Source organism: Equus caballus, chromosome 4 (genome assembly GCF_041296265.1).
Source record: "Equus caballus isolate H_3958 breed thoroughbred chromosome 4, TB-T2T, whole genome shotgun sequence".
Taxonomy (NCBI): Eukaryota; Metazoa; Chordata; class Mammalia; order Perissodactyla; family Equidae; genus Equus; species Equus caballus.
In genome coordinates, this window is record NC_091687.1 from 40,234,087 (window position 1) to 40,250,430 (window position 16,344).

General features: G+C 36.7%; 1 protein-coding gene across 3 annotated transcripts in view; it reads left to right on the forward strand.

Annotated features, from left to right (window-relative positions):
- ANKIB1 (ankyrin repeat and IBR domain containing 1) overlaps positions 1-16,344 on the forward strand; it is a 134,375-nt gene that overhangs the window by 80,413 nt on the left and 37,618 nt on the right. For all 3 annotated transcript variants that reach the window (XM_023639183.2, XM_023639184.2, XM_070265662.1), the window contains exons 6-8: positions 2,149-2,357; positions 4,043-4,131; positions 13,531-13,675. In XM_023639183.2, the coding sequence (XP_023494951.1) occupies positions 2,149-2,357; positions 4,043-4,131; positions 13,531-13,675 (443 nt within the window). The remainder of the gene's footprint in view (positions 1-2,148; positions 2,358-4,042; positions 4,132-13,530; positions 13,676-16,344) is intronic.

Here is a 16,344-nt window from a genome sequence, read left to right on the forward strand (position 1 = left end):
TATTTTTTTAGTTGTGGGTCCTTCCTAGTTGTGGCATATGGGACACTGCCTCAACATGGCCTGATGAGTGGTGCCATGTCCGCGCCCAGGATCTGAACCGGCGAAACCCTGGGCCGCCAAAGTGGAGTTCGTGAACTTAACCACTTGGCTGCAGGACCAGCCCCCAGATGACTTGTTTTTTCTGTGTTGATTTTACTTAATGTCTTTCTCCTTTCTAGAGCGTAAGTTCCATGAAGGCAGGAACTGTGCCTAGTTTTTCCTCCCATTGTATCACTACTGCCTGACATAGTACATGCCACATAAAAGGCATTCAGTAAATATTTGCTAAATGAATGATGTGATAGAATCCAAACAGAAATTGTGCTGAAAAATATTTGTAGTAGATAAGACTAAAATTTAGCATATTTAATATCTGTGTATGCAAATTATAATAGTTCTCTTTTTCCTTTATTGAAAAGTGACATAATGGAGTCTTTTAAAAAATAATCATACTGTTCTAAGAAAAGTATTTTAACTTTCTAAGTGAGTAATAATGACCTATTAAAACACTGAGGTCCATTTAGCAACATTTCCTGGAGTGTACTCAAATGCAGTTTTTTTCAGTTGTTGAATTTTTCTTCCTCTTTGTAATCTGACCCCTATTTCCAATCTTATTTTTTTTTTTTAAAGATTTTATTTTTTCCTTTTTCTCCCCAAAGCCCCCTGGTACATAGTTGTATATTCTTCGTTGTGGGTCCTTCTAGTTGTGGTATGTGGGATGCTGCCTCAGCGTGGTTGGATGAGCAGTGCCACGTCCGCACCCAGGATTCGAACCAACGAAACACTGGGCCGCCTGCAGTGGAGCGTGCGAACTTAACTACTCAGCCACGGGGCCAGCCCCCCAATCTTATTTTTTATCCCCCCAAACCACAGCATGATATTCTGTAACTTTACAGAACTATCACACCTAGCAAAATAATTGGATATTTTAGTTTATTGTTTTTAAAGAGTTAGGTTTTTATGGCTCTGGACTTTATAATAACATGCTTCACTTGGCTATTTTAAAAGTGTTCATAGGAGATAATCTTTTTTTTTTTTTTTTTAAGATTGACACCTGAACTAACAACTGTTGTCAATCTTTTTTTTTCTACTTCATCTCCCCAGATCTCCCTGGTACATAGTTGTATATCTTAGTTGCAGGTCCTTCTGGTTGTGGCTTGTGGGACACTGCCTCAACGTGGCCTGACGAGCAGTGCCATGTCTGTGCCCAGGATATGAACTTGCGAAAACCTGGGCCACCACAGCGGAGCTTGTGAACTTAACCACTCGGCCATGGGGCCGGCCCTCTTTTTTAGTTATACCAGATTCGAGCTTACTTAATACAGAATTTATACTAATTCACCAAAACTTTATTTATAACTATAATCCCTTCAGAAGTTCCTTCTGTTTTCAAGCTGCTTACCAAATGATTTTTAGGACTTCTTGTTGGCATTTTGACATGTTTATAGTGAGCTGTGTAATCATTTTACAACTTGAAACCAGTGAGGCCAATTGCAAAATTACATATTTTTTGAAAGAGTAAAATGGCTAAATCAAACTTATGCCAACAAAAATTTAGCAAATTCTAAAAGTGATGTGTGAGCCACATCTTTTGATGATTAGTAGAAATGACTGGAAGTTTTGATGGTATTGTTAGATATTGACAGGGTTATAAGCCTCAGTAGATTATAAAAGTTTAAATTTCCTTTAAAAATATTAATATATGACATACCTGAATATCATTTGCAATGACTACCTTGATATTTAAATAACTTTTCTTCCTTAGATGACCTATATTTCTTTAATTCATCCTCACTTTCTTTTGTTACTAACAAGCTCTTAAAACGTCACCATAGAGGCTTGCCCCATGGCCGAGTGGTTAAGTTCATGCTCTCCGATTTGGTGGCCCAGGGTTTCGCCAGTTCGGATCCTGGGCACGGACATGGCACCACTCATCAGGCCACGCTGAGGCAGCGTCCCACATGCCACAACTAGAAGGACTCACAACTAAAAATATATACAACTATATAGCGGGGGGCTTTGGGGAGAAGAAGGAAAAATAAAAAATCTTTAAAAAAAATCACCATATTTTCTCTTTTTTGAGAGATATCTATTCCATTTTTCTTAAAGACTGGGACAGGGAGAAATTACTTGAAGCTTGGATGTCCAACCCAGAGAACTGCTGCCAACGATCAGGTGTTCAAATGCCAACTCCACCACCAAGTGGGTATAATGCCTGGGACACACTCCCTTCTCCAAGAACTCCAAGGACTACACGGTCTTCTGTCACCTCTCCAGATGAAATCAGTTTATCTCCTGGGGATTTGGACACCAGTTTGGTATGGTTTGGTATTCAATGTACTGCTCATGGTTTTGTGTTTAGTCTTTTAGCTTTTGAATTATTTAATATTGTTTCATGGAATCTCTAGTCGTGTTCTTGTAATTGAATCCTATACCCTTCTTAATGGGTTCAATTATTTCATGCTTTGGTAAATATTCATTATCACAGAATATTTTTGTGATCTCTGAATTACAGATCGAAAAACAAAAGGTTTTCTTTTCTCATTTCAAAACAGAAAACATAAAAGACTTTGAGAAAACCATCTACTATATTTTCACTTAAAAGCTCCACTTGCTGGGGCCGGCCTGGTGGCGCAGCGATTAAGGTCACACATTCTGCTTCGGCAGCCTGGGGTTCACTGGTTCAGATCCCAGGTGCAGACCTGTGCACCAGTTGTCAAGCCATGCCTGTGGCCGGTGTCCCACATATAAAGTAGAGGAAGGTGGGCACAGATTTTAGCTCACGGCCAGTCTTCCTCAGCAAAAAGAGGAGGGTGGCGGCTGTTAGCTCAGGGCTAATCTTCCTCAACAAAAAAAAAAAAGAGAGAAAGAAAAAAAGCTCCATTTGCTTAGGAGCTGGCCCAGTGGTGTAGTGGTTAAGTTTGCATGCTCTGCTTTGGCAGCCCAGGGTTCATGGGTTAGGATCCTGGGTGTGGACCTACACACCACTCATCAAGCCGTGCTGTGGTGGCATCCCACATACAAGATAGAGGAAGATGGGCACAGATGTTAGCTCAGGGACAATCTTCCTCACCAAAAAAAAAAAAAAAAGCTCCAGTTGCTTAAAGTTTTAAACACACCACACTGAAATGTTAAAAGTTAAGTTTGTAATAGGCACTTTAAACCAAACATACGAAACTGTGTTTTTTGTTTTCTTGTAGGCATTTATAATATATTGATAGTTATGGATTTGGTTCAGTAAACCTTCTGGAGTTTGTCATCTAGATACATTTCTAGAATAAATGTTTGTTTTTTCCTGAGAAACAATACTACTGTCTTCTGCATTTTTAATTGGCATACCATTGGTGTACTGTTATGGGAAATCTTGGCGTTTCTTGAATGATTCAGCCACTCATATGAAAGCACTCCAGGTTTTGTCTAGGCCTTCTTGGAAAACAATTCTACTTCTGTAGTTCGTGTCTGTACCATTATAATGTTTGCTTCTAGTAAGTCATTGTTTAGAAAATACAGCGTTTTGTAGCAGAGTTCCCTGGGTAGAAATCCTTAAATTGCTGCTCTGAATATCCTGAGTTGCTGTATTGAAAAAACAAAGTTACCCTGTTTCTGTAGATCTTCTGAGGGGAGTAGAGAGTGAAGGACTGATATTGGAAGTGGTTATTTTGCAACAGGCAATTTGATCTTGACCTGAATAGATTGTAATGATTTGTTTCTTGTACTTCCTTTTCCAAATGTGTAGTTGCTTATTAATTTAATGCATAAATTTGGAATTTAAGTGTTTGACTTTTACATTAAAACATTTAAATCCCACAGCAGTTTATAATGAGGTAGGCATGATATTTATTATTCAAAGGTAGGCACACTAACTTTAACTTCCTTTATAAGTATGAAACACTTTTTATAATTACTACACTAGTTTTTTGCCTTAAACTAATGAACAAATGAATATATTGTTTTCTCTCCAAAGTGTGGCTTTGTTTAAATCATTGTTCTTCTTCATCTCCAGTGTGACATTTGTATGTGCAGCATTTCTGTATTTGAAGACCCAGTGGATATGCCCTGTGGACATGACTTTTGTAGAGGATGTTGGGAGTCGTGAGTATATGTGCACCTTAGTATTTCTTACTGCATCACAGCACCCTAATTTGGTAATAAAATTGCTTGCTTTCAATATTTAATGATATGGATTATGTATATTGGTTTCAGAGTTAGACTGAAATATACTATACTTTACTACTAAGGAAGAATTTTGCTTTTTTTATTTTGACATCCTCTAATCTATTAACTTAGTTAAATTATTTAATTTAGTAATTAATGTTATTTGGCTTAATATAAGATACTTTTGGGAACAAAGCAGGTATACGTAAATAAGTTCTCCTAGTATCTTAATTTATATTACATCTAATGTAAATTTTAAGCCTATACCTAAATATCAAGAATCAGTTTCTTACAGCCAAAGAATTTTTAAGCATTTGTTTTTATGCTGTCTCTGAACTTTTTGTGACAAGCAAATAGCCTTGAAAATCTGTAAAATATGGACATTTAATATTTCTTTTTAATCAGTTCAGTTAGATGTCTCTCCCAGGCATCATTGAGTATATATTACAAATGGAAAATTTATTTTGCTTCTCATGTTTATCTCCAGTCTCCTTCCCATTACCTTGCCAAGATTTATACTTTCTTATTATCCATTAACTTTGCTCTAATGTTACACTTTTCGAGAGAGCTTTATAAACAAAATGAAGACTGAGCAATACAATATCACGTTATCTCTAGAGACACATAAATGTACTGATTGATGACCTAAGCAAAGCATGTCATTATTATTTAAGGAAATCTTAAAAATCAGAAGTTTTCAAACTGTTCTTTTTCATGGAGTGCTGGATCCAAGTGTAGGAAGCTGGGGAGCACAGTGTTGGGTGAGAGAGCAAGAACTGGAGCAGATTTTCTCTTGTGTTTGTAAACAACTTTGTTGGAGTATAATTGACATGCAATAAACCACATATTTAAGATAAATAATTTGATAAGCTTTGACATATATACACCCATGAAACTATTACCACAATCAAGATGATGAATATATCCATCACCCCCAAAAGTTTCCTCATTTCTCCTTGAAATTCCTCCCACCCTTGTCTTTCTGCATCTCTCTTATCTTCCCACCACCATCCCCTCCCTCCAGTCAGTAGGCAACCACTGATCTTTCTGTCACCCAGGTTTTATTTTGAGTACATTTTCTTTCTCTGTTTTACAAATCGGGGTATGAGACAAGATTTCATTTCGAGGAGCAAAAAATTACTGCTTTAAAAAATCAGGACAAATAAGAATATCTGGTCATTCTTTTTAAGACATAGACTAGAGACGACTCTGTCTAATTAGATAGGATCAAATCAGTACAGCTGATAGAGGTAAACTACAGCTGAAAGAAGCAAGGGGCAGAGCTCACAATCCAAAGCAAACTTTGACCTAGTTCTGGATGCAGAAAATCTTCCACAGGTACAGTACTTTGTTTAGCTTAAAATTGTTAATTGTATATTTTTGTGAACTGTATTGTATTATTTGGGTGCTGTCAAATTTGCTACTGTTGACCTTGGTTTCTGTGTGAAAACCGAGCACCCCAGAGATTTACTTGAATTTTTTTGAACTTCTTTACCTACCTCACCAAACTCCTGTCACAGGACTAGCCTTAAGAAGTTTATGGTAAGATTTAAATTTGAAAGATCTAATAATTGTTTCCCATGGTACCTTATCAGCCTACCTAGGATTCTCCTCCCTACTCCTGCCAGGTAGTTCTTGTCAAATCAAGCACCAGTAAAACAGCTTCCAGGTTGGGTGATTCATTTGTTGATAAAACTATTTTTAAATTAATTGCAGTCCTCTCTGAGGCATATAGAAAAGAAACTCCTCTGTCTTAAGGAGCAAGGAAGAATTTTTAAGGGTCCTTAGATAGTTCAAAAATCAGTTTATCTTACTCTTCCCTACCCCCTTATCCCTCAGTCCAGCCAGATGCTTTGAAGCATCTATGCCCAGGGCTTAAATGAAAGAGAAATTACTATTTTCTACCTCACATAGAATATCCTTCCTGCTGCTTATTACTTGTTGATTTAGGTAAGTGGTACCTCACTGTGCCTCAATTTCTTAATCTATAAAATGGTGATAATAATAAGTACTTCATAGGATTATTATTAGTTTATTATTAAATGACTTAATATATATCAAATGCTTAGAACAGGGCCTGGCACATAGTAACCACTCAATAAATGTTAGTTATTATCATCTCCCTAAGCATGGTAATAAGCAAGAGAACCGATCTACGATATAACCTGTAAAGCTGACCTACAAGATAAAGATATAGGTGAAGTTTGCCCCATACTTCTCTCTTTTACTAACAGTCATCAACTTCATGTTCTGCTTATAAATTTAGTGGGAAATTATATCTTGATGAGGATTAATAGCATGGCTATTATATAGAGAAATGATCCTATCTTCAATGAGATCTCAGTTCTGTCATTTAATTGACAGAGATAATTACATCTGCTGTGATGTATTTAGAATACATAAAACATATAGTAAATAAATCATATTGTAACTATGTCTAAGCAAACTGTGCACTTTGACAGGGGAGTATAAGTATTAAGATAAATTATATCCAACTTCCCAGGGAACCTCTTCATAGCTAAAAGAAAGAGGATCCTGTTATGTGAAAAAGGGAACTCTACAGTTAGCAGTTCTCTAACTTTTAGTCTCAAGACCACTTTACTGTCTTAAAAATTGTTGAGGAACAACAAAAATGGCTTCAGTAAGTTAGAAGCCCATTTCTCTCTCAAGAAATGAGAGTTGGGGAGTAAGGCTTTGGCAAAATGGCGGGGTGAGCTGACCCGGGACTCTCTCCCCTCCAAACTACAACAAAGGATTGGAAAAAACTGAATTTCAGCTAATAAACCTAATGCCAGACCGTCAGAGACCTACAGCACCAAAAAGACGGAGGATGGAGAGGCTGCAGCCGGCCTCGGAAGAGCTGGAACGGGGTAAGAGAGAACTTCTCTCCCTCTCCTAGGGACTGGGATCGCTGCCGCGGGTGCGGGAAGGAGCGGGGGAGGGGCTGCATGACCGGGGGATCATCCGTGACTCCCGCCGCCGGTACAGTGGAAACCTGCTGACAGGGGAGAGCTTCCGTGCGCGGGGACCCCATAAAGCCAGGACCCCGGGAGACCAGATAACAGAACTGATATGAATCCAGATTGGCGTGTGAGAAAAACAGCCCCTCACCCCCAGCAAACCATGCTGAGTGCCGCCATCTTGCCCGAAGGCAGAGAGCTCAGAACATGCCGTTCTCGACCCCCATCTAGTGGCAACAGGCTGTAACTGCAACCAAATTCTACCATCATGTGAAAAAACCGCTCCTCTACCATCCAGCAGTTTATAAAAGCTCCAAACCAAAAGGAAAACAATAAAAACATGGAATTAAGTCCTGAGGACTTGGAAATAGGTAAACTAAGTGATAAGGAGTTCGGAGTAGCTATAATCAGAAAACTCAGTGAGCTAGAGAGAAAGATAGAGAAATAAGCCAATGAGTTCTGGAGTTACTTCACAAAAGAGATTGAAACTATAAAGAAGAATCAAACAGAATTACTAGAGATGAAAAACACAATGGACCAGATAAAACAGAATACAGATTCCCTGAATGCCTGTGTAGACACCATAGAGGAGCAAATTAGCATAATCGAAGATAGGCTGAATGGCTCCAGACAGAGGAAGAAAGAGAACTAAGAATTAAAAAGAATGAGGAAAATCTCCGAGAGACAGCGGATTCAATGAGGAGAAAGAATTTAAGGATCATAGGAATTCCCGAGAACGTGGAAAAGGAAAATGGAGTAGAAAGTGTGCTTAATGAAATTATAGAAGAGACACTTCCCAAATCTGGGGATTGAGGAAGAAATGTGTGTAGAGGAAGCTTTCAGATCTCCTAGATTTGTCAATGCAAAAAGACCTACTGCAAGGCATGTAGTAGTAAAAATGGCAAAAAGGAAAGACAAAGAAAGAATACTCAGGGCAGCAAGGCAGAAGAAAATAACCTACAAAGGAACTCCTTTCAGACTTTCAGCAGATTTCTCTACAGAAACCTTACAAGCTAGGAGAGAATGGAGTAACATATTCAAAACTTTAAAAGATAAAAATCTTCAGCCAAGAATACTCTATCCAGCAAGAATATCCTTCAGATATGAGGGAGAAATTAAATCTTTTCCAGACAAGCAAAAGTTAAGGGAATTTGTAACCAAAAGTCCTCCACTACAAGAAATCCTCAAGAAGGCTCTCATACATGAAAAAAGAAAAAAGGGAGAAAAGGGTCACAAACCACAGAGTAGGGAGACAGATAGATAGAACCAGAATAGGATAGCAAATATTCAACTACAGCATTAGGACAAAGGTAAGGAAACTACCAAAGCAAAGACGATCTTATCACTCTAACTACAAACTCATAACGTGAGTTGGAATAAGAAATGAAAATAATAATTTAGGAGGGGAAGAGCAAAGGGACTAAATCAGTCTAGGCCAAGTAAGTAAGAGACCACCAGAGAATAGATTATATTATACACGAGATTCTAAATACAAATTTAAGGGTAGCCGCTAAACTAAAAACAGAACAGAGCCACAAGACATAAATAAGGAAAAAATCTAAGAAACCCAGCATAAGAAATTGCAATATTAAATGAGTAGGCTAAGGCACACAGGAAAAGAAACGCAGGAAAACAGGATAATGAGCAACAGATTGACAGCATTAAGTCCACATGTATCAATAATCGCTCTCAATGTAAACGGATTGAACTCTCCAATAAAAAGACACAGAGTGGCAAAATGAATTAAAGAACAAGAGCCAACAATTTGTTGCCTCCAGGAAACACACCTCAACCCCAAGGACAAACACAGGCTCAGAGTGAAGGGGTGGAGGAGAATACTTCAAGCTAATAGCAAGCAAAAGAAAGCACATGTTGCAATTCTTAAATCAGACAAGACGGATTTCAAAATAAGGCAGGTAAAGAGAGACACAGAGGGACAATGTATAATGATCAAAGGGACACTTCATCAAGAAGAAATAACGCTTATAAATATCTATGCACCCAACATAGGAGCACCAAGGTTCACAAAGCAACTATTAACAGACCTAAAGGAAGACTGTTAAAAACAACACAATAATAGTAGGGGACCTCAATACCCCACTCACATTAATGGACAGATCATCCAGACAGAAAATCAACAAGGAAATAGGGGAGCTAAACGGAAAACTACAACAATTGGACTTAATAGATATATATAGATCACTTCACCCTGAAACAACAGAATACACATTCTTCTCAAGTGCACGTGGAACATTCTCAAGGATAGACCATATGTTGGGAAACAAAGCAAGCCTCTACAAATTTAAAAAAATTGAAGTAATAACAAGCATCTTCTCTGATCATAATGCTATAAGGCTAGAAATTAATTACAAGAAAAGAATTGTTGAGGACGTCAAAGCACTTCGTTTTATATGGGTGGTATCTATCCATATATACTATATTAGAAATTAACACTAAAAATTTAATATTTGTTTATTCATTTTTAAATAACAGTAAGAAACTCATTATATGTTAACATAACATTTACTGTGAACAATAACTATTTCCAGTAAAAAAGTTAATAGTGGTATTGTTTTACATTTTTGCAAATCTCCTTAGTATATGGCTTAATAGAAGCCATATTCTTATGTCTCCTTCTGCATTCGGTCCATTATGATATATTGTTCTGGTTGACATCTATAAAGAAAATCTGACCTCACACAGATGTGTATATGGAAAAGAGAAAAGTATATTAACAGCCTATTCAGATAAGTGTGGATACTCTTTGATATACATCAAAACTCAACAAGTGATAGTTTTCTTAATCGTTAGTTGCAGTGTAAAATCTGAAACCATATCAATAGACTTTTTGTACTCTTTACATTAAAATCCATTGGTCTATCCTGCACTTTTACTGGATCTTTTACCCATGCATGGTCTTGTAACATCATTTTGAAAATATTGGCTCAATGGGTTACATAGATCTTCCAATGTTAATGTATTTCACATACATATTGTAGTAAAAAAAAAATCACATTAGTTAATATCACCACCAGTGTCATCAGAAAAGTCTCTAAATATTGGGAAGCTGTGAAGGTCACAATAGCAGATAAGAGTTTTTCAAAATTCTACTTTCTACTTGAAGGCTTGAATTTTATCATTGGCAACAAATACCATCAACTTTTTTCCTTGATGTGGCAGGCTCACTTAATGCATTTGTTTAAAAAGTTTACCATATACCCAAGTCTGAATAATCATTGTTTATAGTTGTTCTTTCAAATAAAAATAATGTCCCATGATAAAAGCAGGCAAGTCTACTTGTAGCTTGAACAATTAATTTCCTGAGACAACTATCATGCCTTGGTATGCGGCAGAAGGTCGTTATGCTTGCTTCTCATTTCTTTGCACAGAATACCCAAAAAATGGGTACCCATGGGTTAAGATTTAATAAAATAAATAATCAGTAAAATTTATTAATAATCCATAATTAATAATGTTTATTACTCCCTCAAGGACCTTCTTAAATGCAACTGGCTTTTTGTTTGTTGTTTGTGTGTGTGTGTGTTTTTTGAGGATGATTGGCCCTGAGCTAACATCCATGCCCACCTTCCTTTATTTTATATGTGGGATGCTTGCCACAGCATGGCTTGACAAGCAGTGGGTAGGTCTGCACCTGAGATCCGAACCAGCCAACACCGGGCCACCTAAGTGGATCTGTGAGCTTAACCCCTGTGCCACTGGGCTGGCTCCTGGCTTTTTTTTTTTTAACCACAAGTGTGGAGCTGTGAAGAATATAAAATCTACTTGGCTACAAAATGCCACTGCCATGATTCATGCTAAGGCAGCTGCAGTTTTAACCAAAAAACAACCAGTCTTAATACTCAACCATTATGAAAATAGTTTTGTCCTCATAAACCCCCTGGAAAGTCTCAGGAACCCTCACAGCTCTGCAGATCACACTTTGAGAACTGCTACTCTATAGCATTTCCCCTGAATGCTTCATCCATGTTTACTTCTGCCAAATTGTTTCTCCTGACACAGAGTAATACAAGTAATTTTTTTAACTGGTGACTAAGGTACAGAATGCCCTTCTATTGGGATAAATCAGAGTTTTGTGAATAGTGTGTGGTTTTAAAATCATATTGAAAATAGAGGGGAACATTTTAAACATGTTGAATTTAAAATGCCTATGGGATATTTAAATGAAAATATTGTGTGTGTAATCAAAATCTATAGCTAAGGAGGGAGATCTGGGTTTTAAATTTCAGAGTCATTGACATACAGGTGGTAGTTTAAGTTAGGCATATTTAGGTCACCCAGGGGAATTGTATGGAATGGGAAGGGAAGAGTTTGGGCATGAATACTCTAGGGAACAGTAAAATATAAGTGATCAGAAGAGTAAAAGGCATAGCGAAAAAGATGAACAAGGAACAACCAGAGGGAAGAAGGATGCCGGGGAAAAAATAAGTCCTAGAAGCCAGAGGGAAGAGAGAATCTGAAAGAAGGAACTGTTCATCAGTGTAGGATACTCTAGAGAAATGAAAGGAAAGTAAAAACTGAGAAACCTTGAATAATTTGGGCTAATGAGTAATCTTAATGGCTTTGTAGAAAGCCAGCCATTCAATGAAGAGTTGATAGAAGCCAGAGTGTTACAGGTTGAGAAGTGAATGGGATGGACTTGGGGAAGGAATGACAAATCATTGTTTTGTCAGGAAACTTTGATGTGAAAGAAAAGGAAAGTGGAACTAAAACGTGTTATGTGATTGAGAAAGGTTTTCAGGATGGGAAAAACTTGAGCGTGTTTATTGTGCCAAGGATGAGAGCCATTAGAGAGAGAGAGTAGGTTAATGGATAGTGCGAGCCCCAGAGCTGGCCTGAGGATTTGAGGAATAGCCTGGGGCTAAAGGAGGAAGCCCTCTGACTGAAGTGACAGGGAAGGCAAAAATAGCTAATATGGCTAGATTTGAGGTGTGGTAAGGAGGATGTTAAGAGAGGCTCTGTTTTCTCTCAAGTGCCCAGATGAGATTGTGGAGGAAAAAAATGGAGTAAAGGGAGCAGATCTGATGAGATCTCAATAAGCTTGATATTTTTTTATTTTATTTTATTTTTTTAAATGTAGAAACCCATTCTTTTTTTTTTTTTTTTAAAGATTTTATTTTTTTCCTTTTTCTCCCCAAAGCCCCCCGGTACATAGTTGCATATTCTTAGCTGTGGGTCCCTCCAGTTGTGGCATGTGGAACGCCGCCCCAGCGTGGTTTGACGAGCAGTGCCATGTCCGCGCCCAGGATTCAAACCGACGAAACACTGGGCCGCCTGCAGCGGAGCGCGCGAACCCAACCGCTCGGCCACGGGGCCAGCCCCTATAAGCTTGATATTTTTAAGTGCAATTAAATTAAGAGACTGGAGAACTAAAGGAAAAAGATATTGTAGGCAGTAGAATAATCAAACTGTTTATGGTGATGACTCAAGAATGGTGATTTAATTGCCTGGTTTTCCGTTTATCTTCTCTAGGTTTAAGTGTTAAATCTACACTTCAAAAGTTTGTTTCTTGTTTTTCCATAGGCAATATTAATAATAATAACAATAAAACCCATGCTGAAATTTACGAATTCTTATTCTGTGCCAGGCACCTTGCAGATATTTCACAAACATGATACCATTTAATCTGTATAACAACCCTGAGAAGTGCGTATTATTATCTCCATTTTACAGATAGTCAAACTGAGGCACAGAGCAGTTAAATAAATTGATTAGTATTATATAACTTGTTAGGGCAGATCTGGTATTCTCTAACTCAAATTCTGCTCTTAACCTCTTAATTCACCTTGGTCAAGATTCCTGCCACCTTCTAGGATACCTTTCTCCTACTACCTCGACTAGGGTACCTAGAGTAGTACATGAAACTCATTTTAATATTCATCTAAATGAAATATAAGCATAAAACCTTTTCTTCACAAAAGCATGCTATATTCCACTGCAACCCCAAAATCTGTTAAATTATCTGTGGTTTAATTCTGTTCAATTGCTCCCTTTTATTTGAAGGTGGAGAATATTGAGAATTGAATATGACATTTCTAAACCACTCATTTCTGAATTTTTAATATTAAATAAATCTATTGTTTCAACTTTTTAGAGAGGATAAAGCAAACCATGAACATATAAAACATATAAATATATGTATATATGTTTGTATATATATAAAATTAATGTTGGACAGGTAGTAATTGTTGAATAGTTTGTGAATTATATAAATCAGTGTATTACAGTGATATTCCACACTCTGTTCAGTGATGTTATTTTAACTATACTAACAAAATTCAGCATAAAGAAAAAATTCTTAGAATATGCAAATAAATTATATCTTTATGTTTTTTCTGTCTATTGATCATTTTAATAGGTTTTTGAATCTGAAAATTCAAGAAGGTGAAGCTCACAACATTTTCTGCCCTGCATATGATTGCTTCCAACTTGTGCCTGTGGATATCATAGAAAGTGTAGTTTCTAAGGAGATGGACAAACGATACCTACAGTTTGATATTAAGGTATGCTGCCAATTACCTGTCTGATTTCCATAATTTTGATTTAATTAAACCTATATAACAGATTTTAATTTTTTTGTTTTATTTTTGAAAACACTAAAATAATAGACTCTGACTTTTGTGTCTCAGGAAAACTGCATAAAGGAATGTGGCATTAATTAAAGTTTTAAGCTAAAGTGTTATTTTATAATCATGATAGAAGTGAAAGTGAAAAGCTAAAGTAGTAGTTTACCAAAAAAATAAAACTATTGCTCAGAACTATTTACTGATCGCCTATTGCACTTTTATAACTGATTGATAGGATAATGTTCAAAGTACATAGTAGGTGTTTTAAGTTTTCCAAGAGATTATATTTTACTCTCCTAAATTAAATATTTAGCTGTAAAGATTATCAATTTGAAAATTTATGTATTTTTTAATTTCAAATAATAGTTTCATATAATGATTACAATGTTTATTTCATCTTTTTTCCTATCTTCATTTTCATTCAGAAGTTATTCAGAAGCATATGCAAGTTACTTTTTTGTGTGACTTAACAGTTGCATTTTAACTGCCTTCTACAGCTTTTTGTAGTTTAAACCTTAATATATGGACTTTTTTTTTTTTGAGGTCATAATAGTTTATAACATTGCAAAATTTCAGTTGTACATTATTATTTGTCAGTCACCATATAAATGTGCTCCTTAACTCCTTGTGCCCACCCCTTAACCCCCTTCCCCCTGGTAACCAATAATCTGTTCTCATTGTTTATGTATTTGTTTATCTTCCACATATGAGTGAAATCATATAGTGTTTGTCTTTCTCTGTCTGGCTTATTTCACTTAACATCTTACCCTCAATCCATCCATGTTGTTGCAAAAAGGATGATTTTATCTTTTTTTTATGACTGAGTAGTATTCCATTGTCTATGTACACTACATCTTCTTTAGCCAATTATCAGTTGATAATTGGGTTGCTTCCATGTCTTGGCTATTGTGAATAATGCAGCAATGAACACAAGGGTGCATAAGTCTCTTTGAATCATTGATTTCAAGTTCTTTGGATAAATACCCAGTAGTGGGATAGCTGGGTCATATGATATTTCTATTTTTAATTTTTTGAGAAATCTCCATACTGTTTTCCATAGTGGCTGCACCAGTTTGTATTCCCACCGGTAGCGTGTGAGGGTTCCCTTTTCTCCACAACCTCTCTGACACTTGTTATTTTTTGTCTTGGTGATTATAGCCATTCAAACGGGTGTAAGGTGATATCCAAGTCTAGTTTTGATTTGCATATCCCTGATGATTAGTGATGTTGAACATCGTTTCATGTGTCTATGGGCCATCTGTATATCTTCTTTGGAAAAATGTCTGTTCATATCCTCTGCCCATTTTTTTATCAAGTTGTTTGTTTTTTGTTGTTGAGTTGTGTGAGCTCTTTATGTATTATGGAGATTAACCCTTTGTTGGATATATGATTTGCCAGTATTTTCTCCCAGTTGGTGGGTTATCTTTTCATTTTGTTCCTGGATTACTTTGCCTTGCAGAAGGTCTTTAGCTTGATGAAGTCCCACTTGCTTATTTTTTCTTTTGTTTCCCTTGTCCGAGTAGACAACATATTCAAAAAGATGCTTTTAAGACTGATGTCCAAGAGTATACTGCCTATATTTTCATCTAGCAGTTTTAGTTTCTGGTCTTACCTTCAAGTCTTTAAGCCATTTTGAGTTTATTTTTGTGTATGGTGAAAGATAATTGTCTACTTTCATTCTTTTGCATGTGGCTGTCCAGTTTTCCCAATGCCATTTGTTGAAGAGACTCTCCTTTCTCCATTGTATGTTCTTAGTTCCTTTGTCAAAGATTAGCTGTCCGTAGATGTGTAGTTTTATTTCTGGGCTTTCAGTTCTATTCCATTCATTGGTGTGCCTGTTTTTTGTGCCAGTACCATGCTGTTTGGATTACTATAGCTTTGTAGTATATTTTGAAGTCAGGGGTTGTGATGCTTCCAGCTTTATTCTTTTTTCTCAGGATTGCTTTAGCTGTTTGGAGTCTTTTGTTGTCCCATATGAATTTTAGGATTCTTTGTTCTGTTTCCATGAAGAATGTCACTGTGATTCTGATTGAGATTGCATTGAATCTGTAGACTGCTTTAGGTAGTATGGACATTTTAACTATGTTTGTTCTTCCAGTCCATGTGCATGGAATATCTTTCCATTTCTTTCTCTTCCTTTTTTTTCTTTTTAGTGAGGAAGATTGACCCTAAACTAACATCTGTTGCCAATCTTCCTTTTTTTTTTTTCTCCCCAAAGCCCTACTATATAGTTGTAGGTCATTCTAGTTCCTCTATGTGGGATGCCACCAGAGCATGGCCTGATATGTGGTGCATAGATCCACACCCAGGATCCAAACTGGCGAACTTCAGACCACCAGAGCAGAATGAGCAAACTTAACCACTTGACCACAGGGCTGGCCCCTCTTTCCATTTCTTTATGTCATCATCAATTTCTTTTAGTGATGTCTTATAGTTTTCATTGTATAGGTCTTTTACCTCCTTGTGAAATATAAATGTAAACATAAATATAGAAGATCACATCCTTACTAAGGTAATTACCAGTTTTTTCCTTCTTTTTAAGTTGTTTTGTACTTTCTGGTGCTATTTTAAGTATTTCTTGAGACTGACTACTACTTATTTTTTAT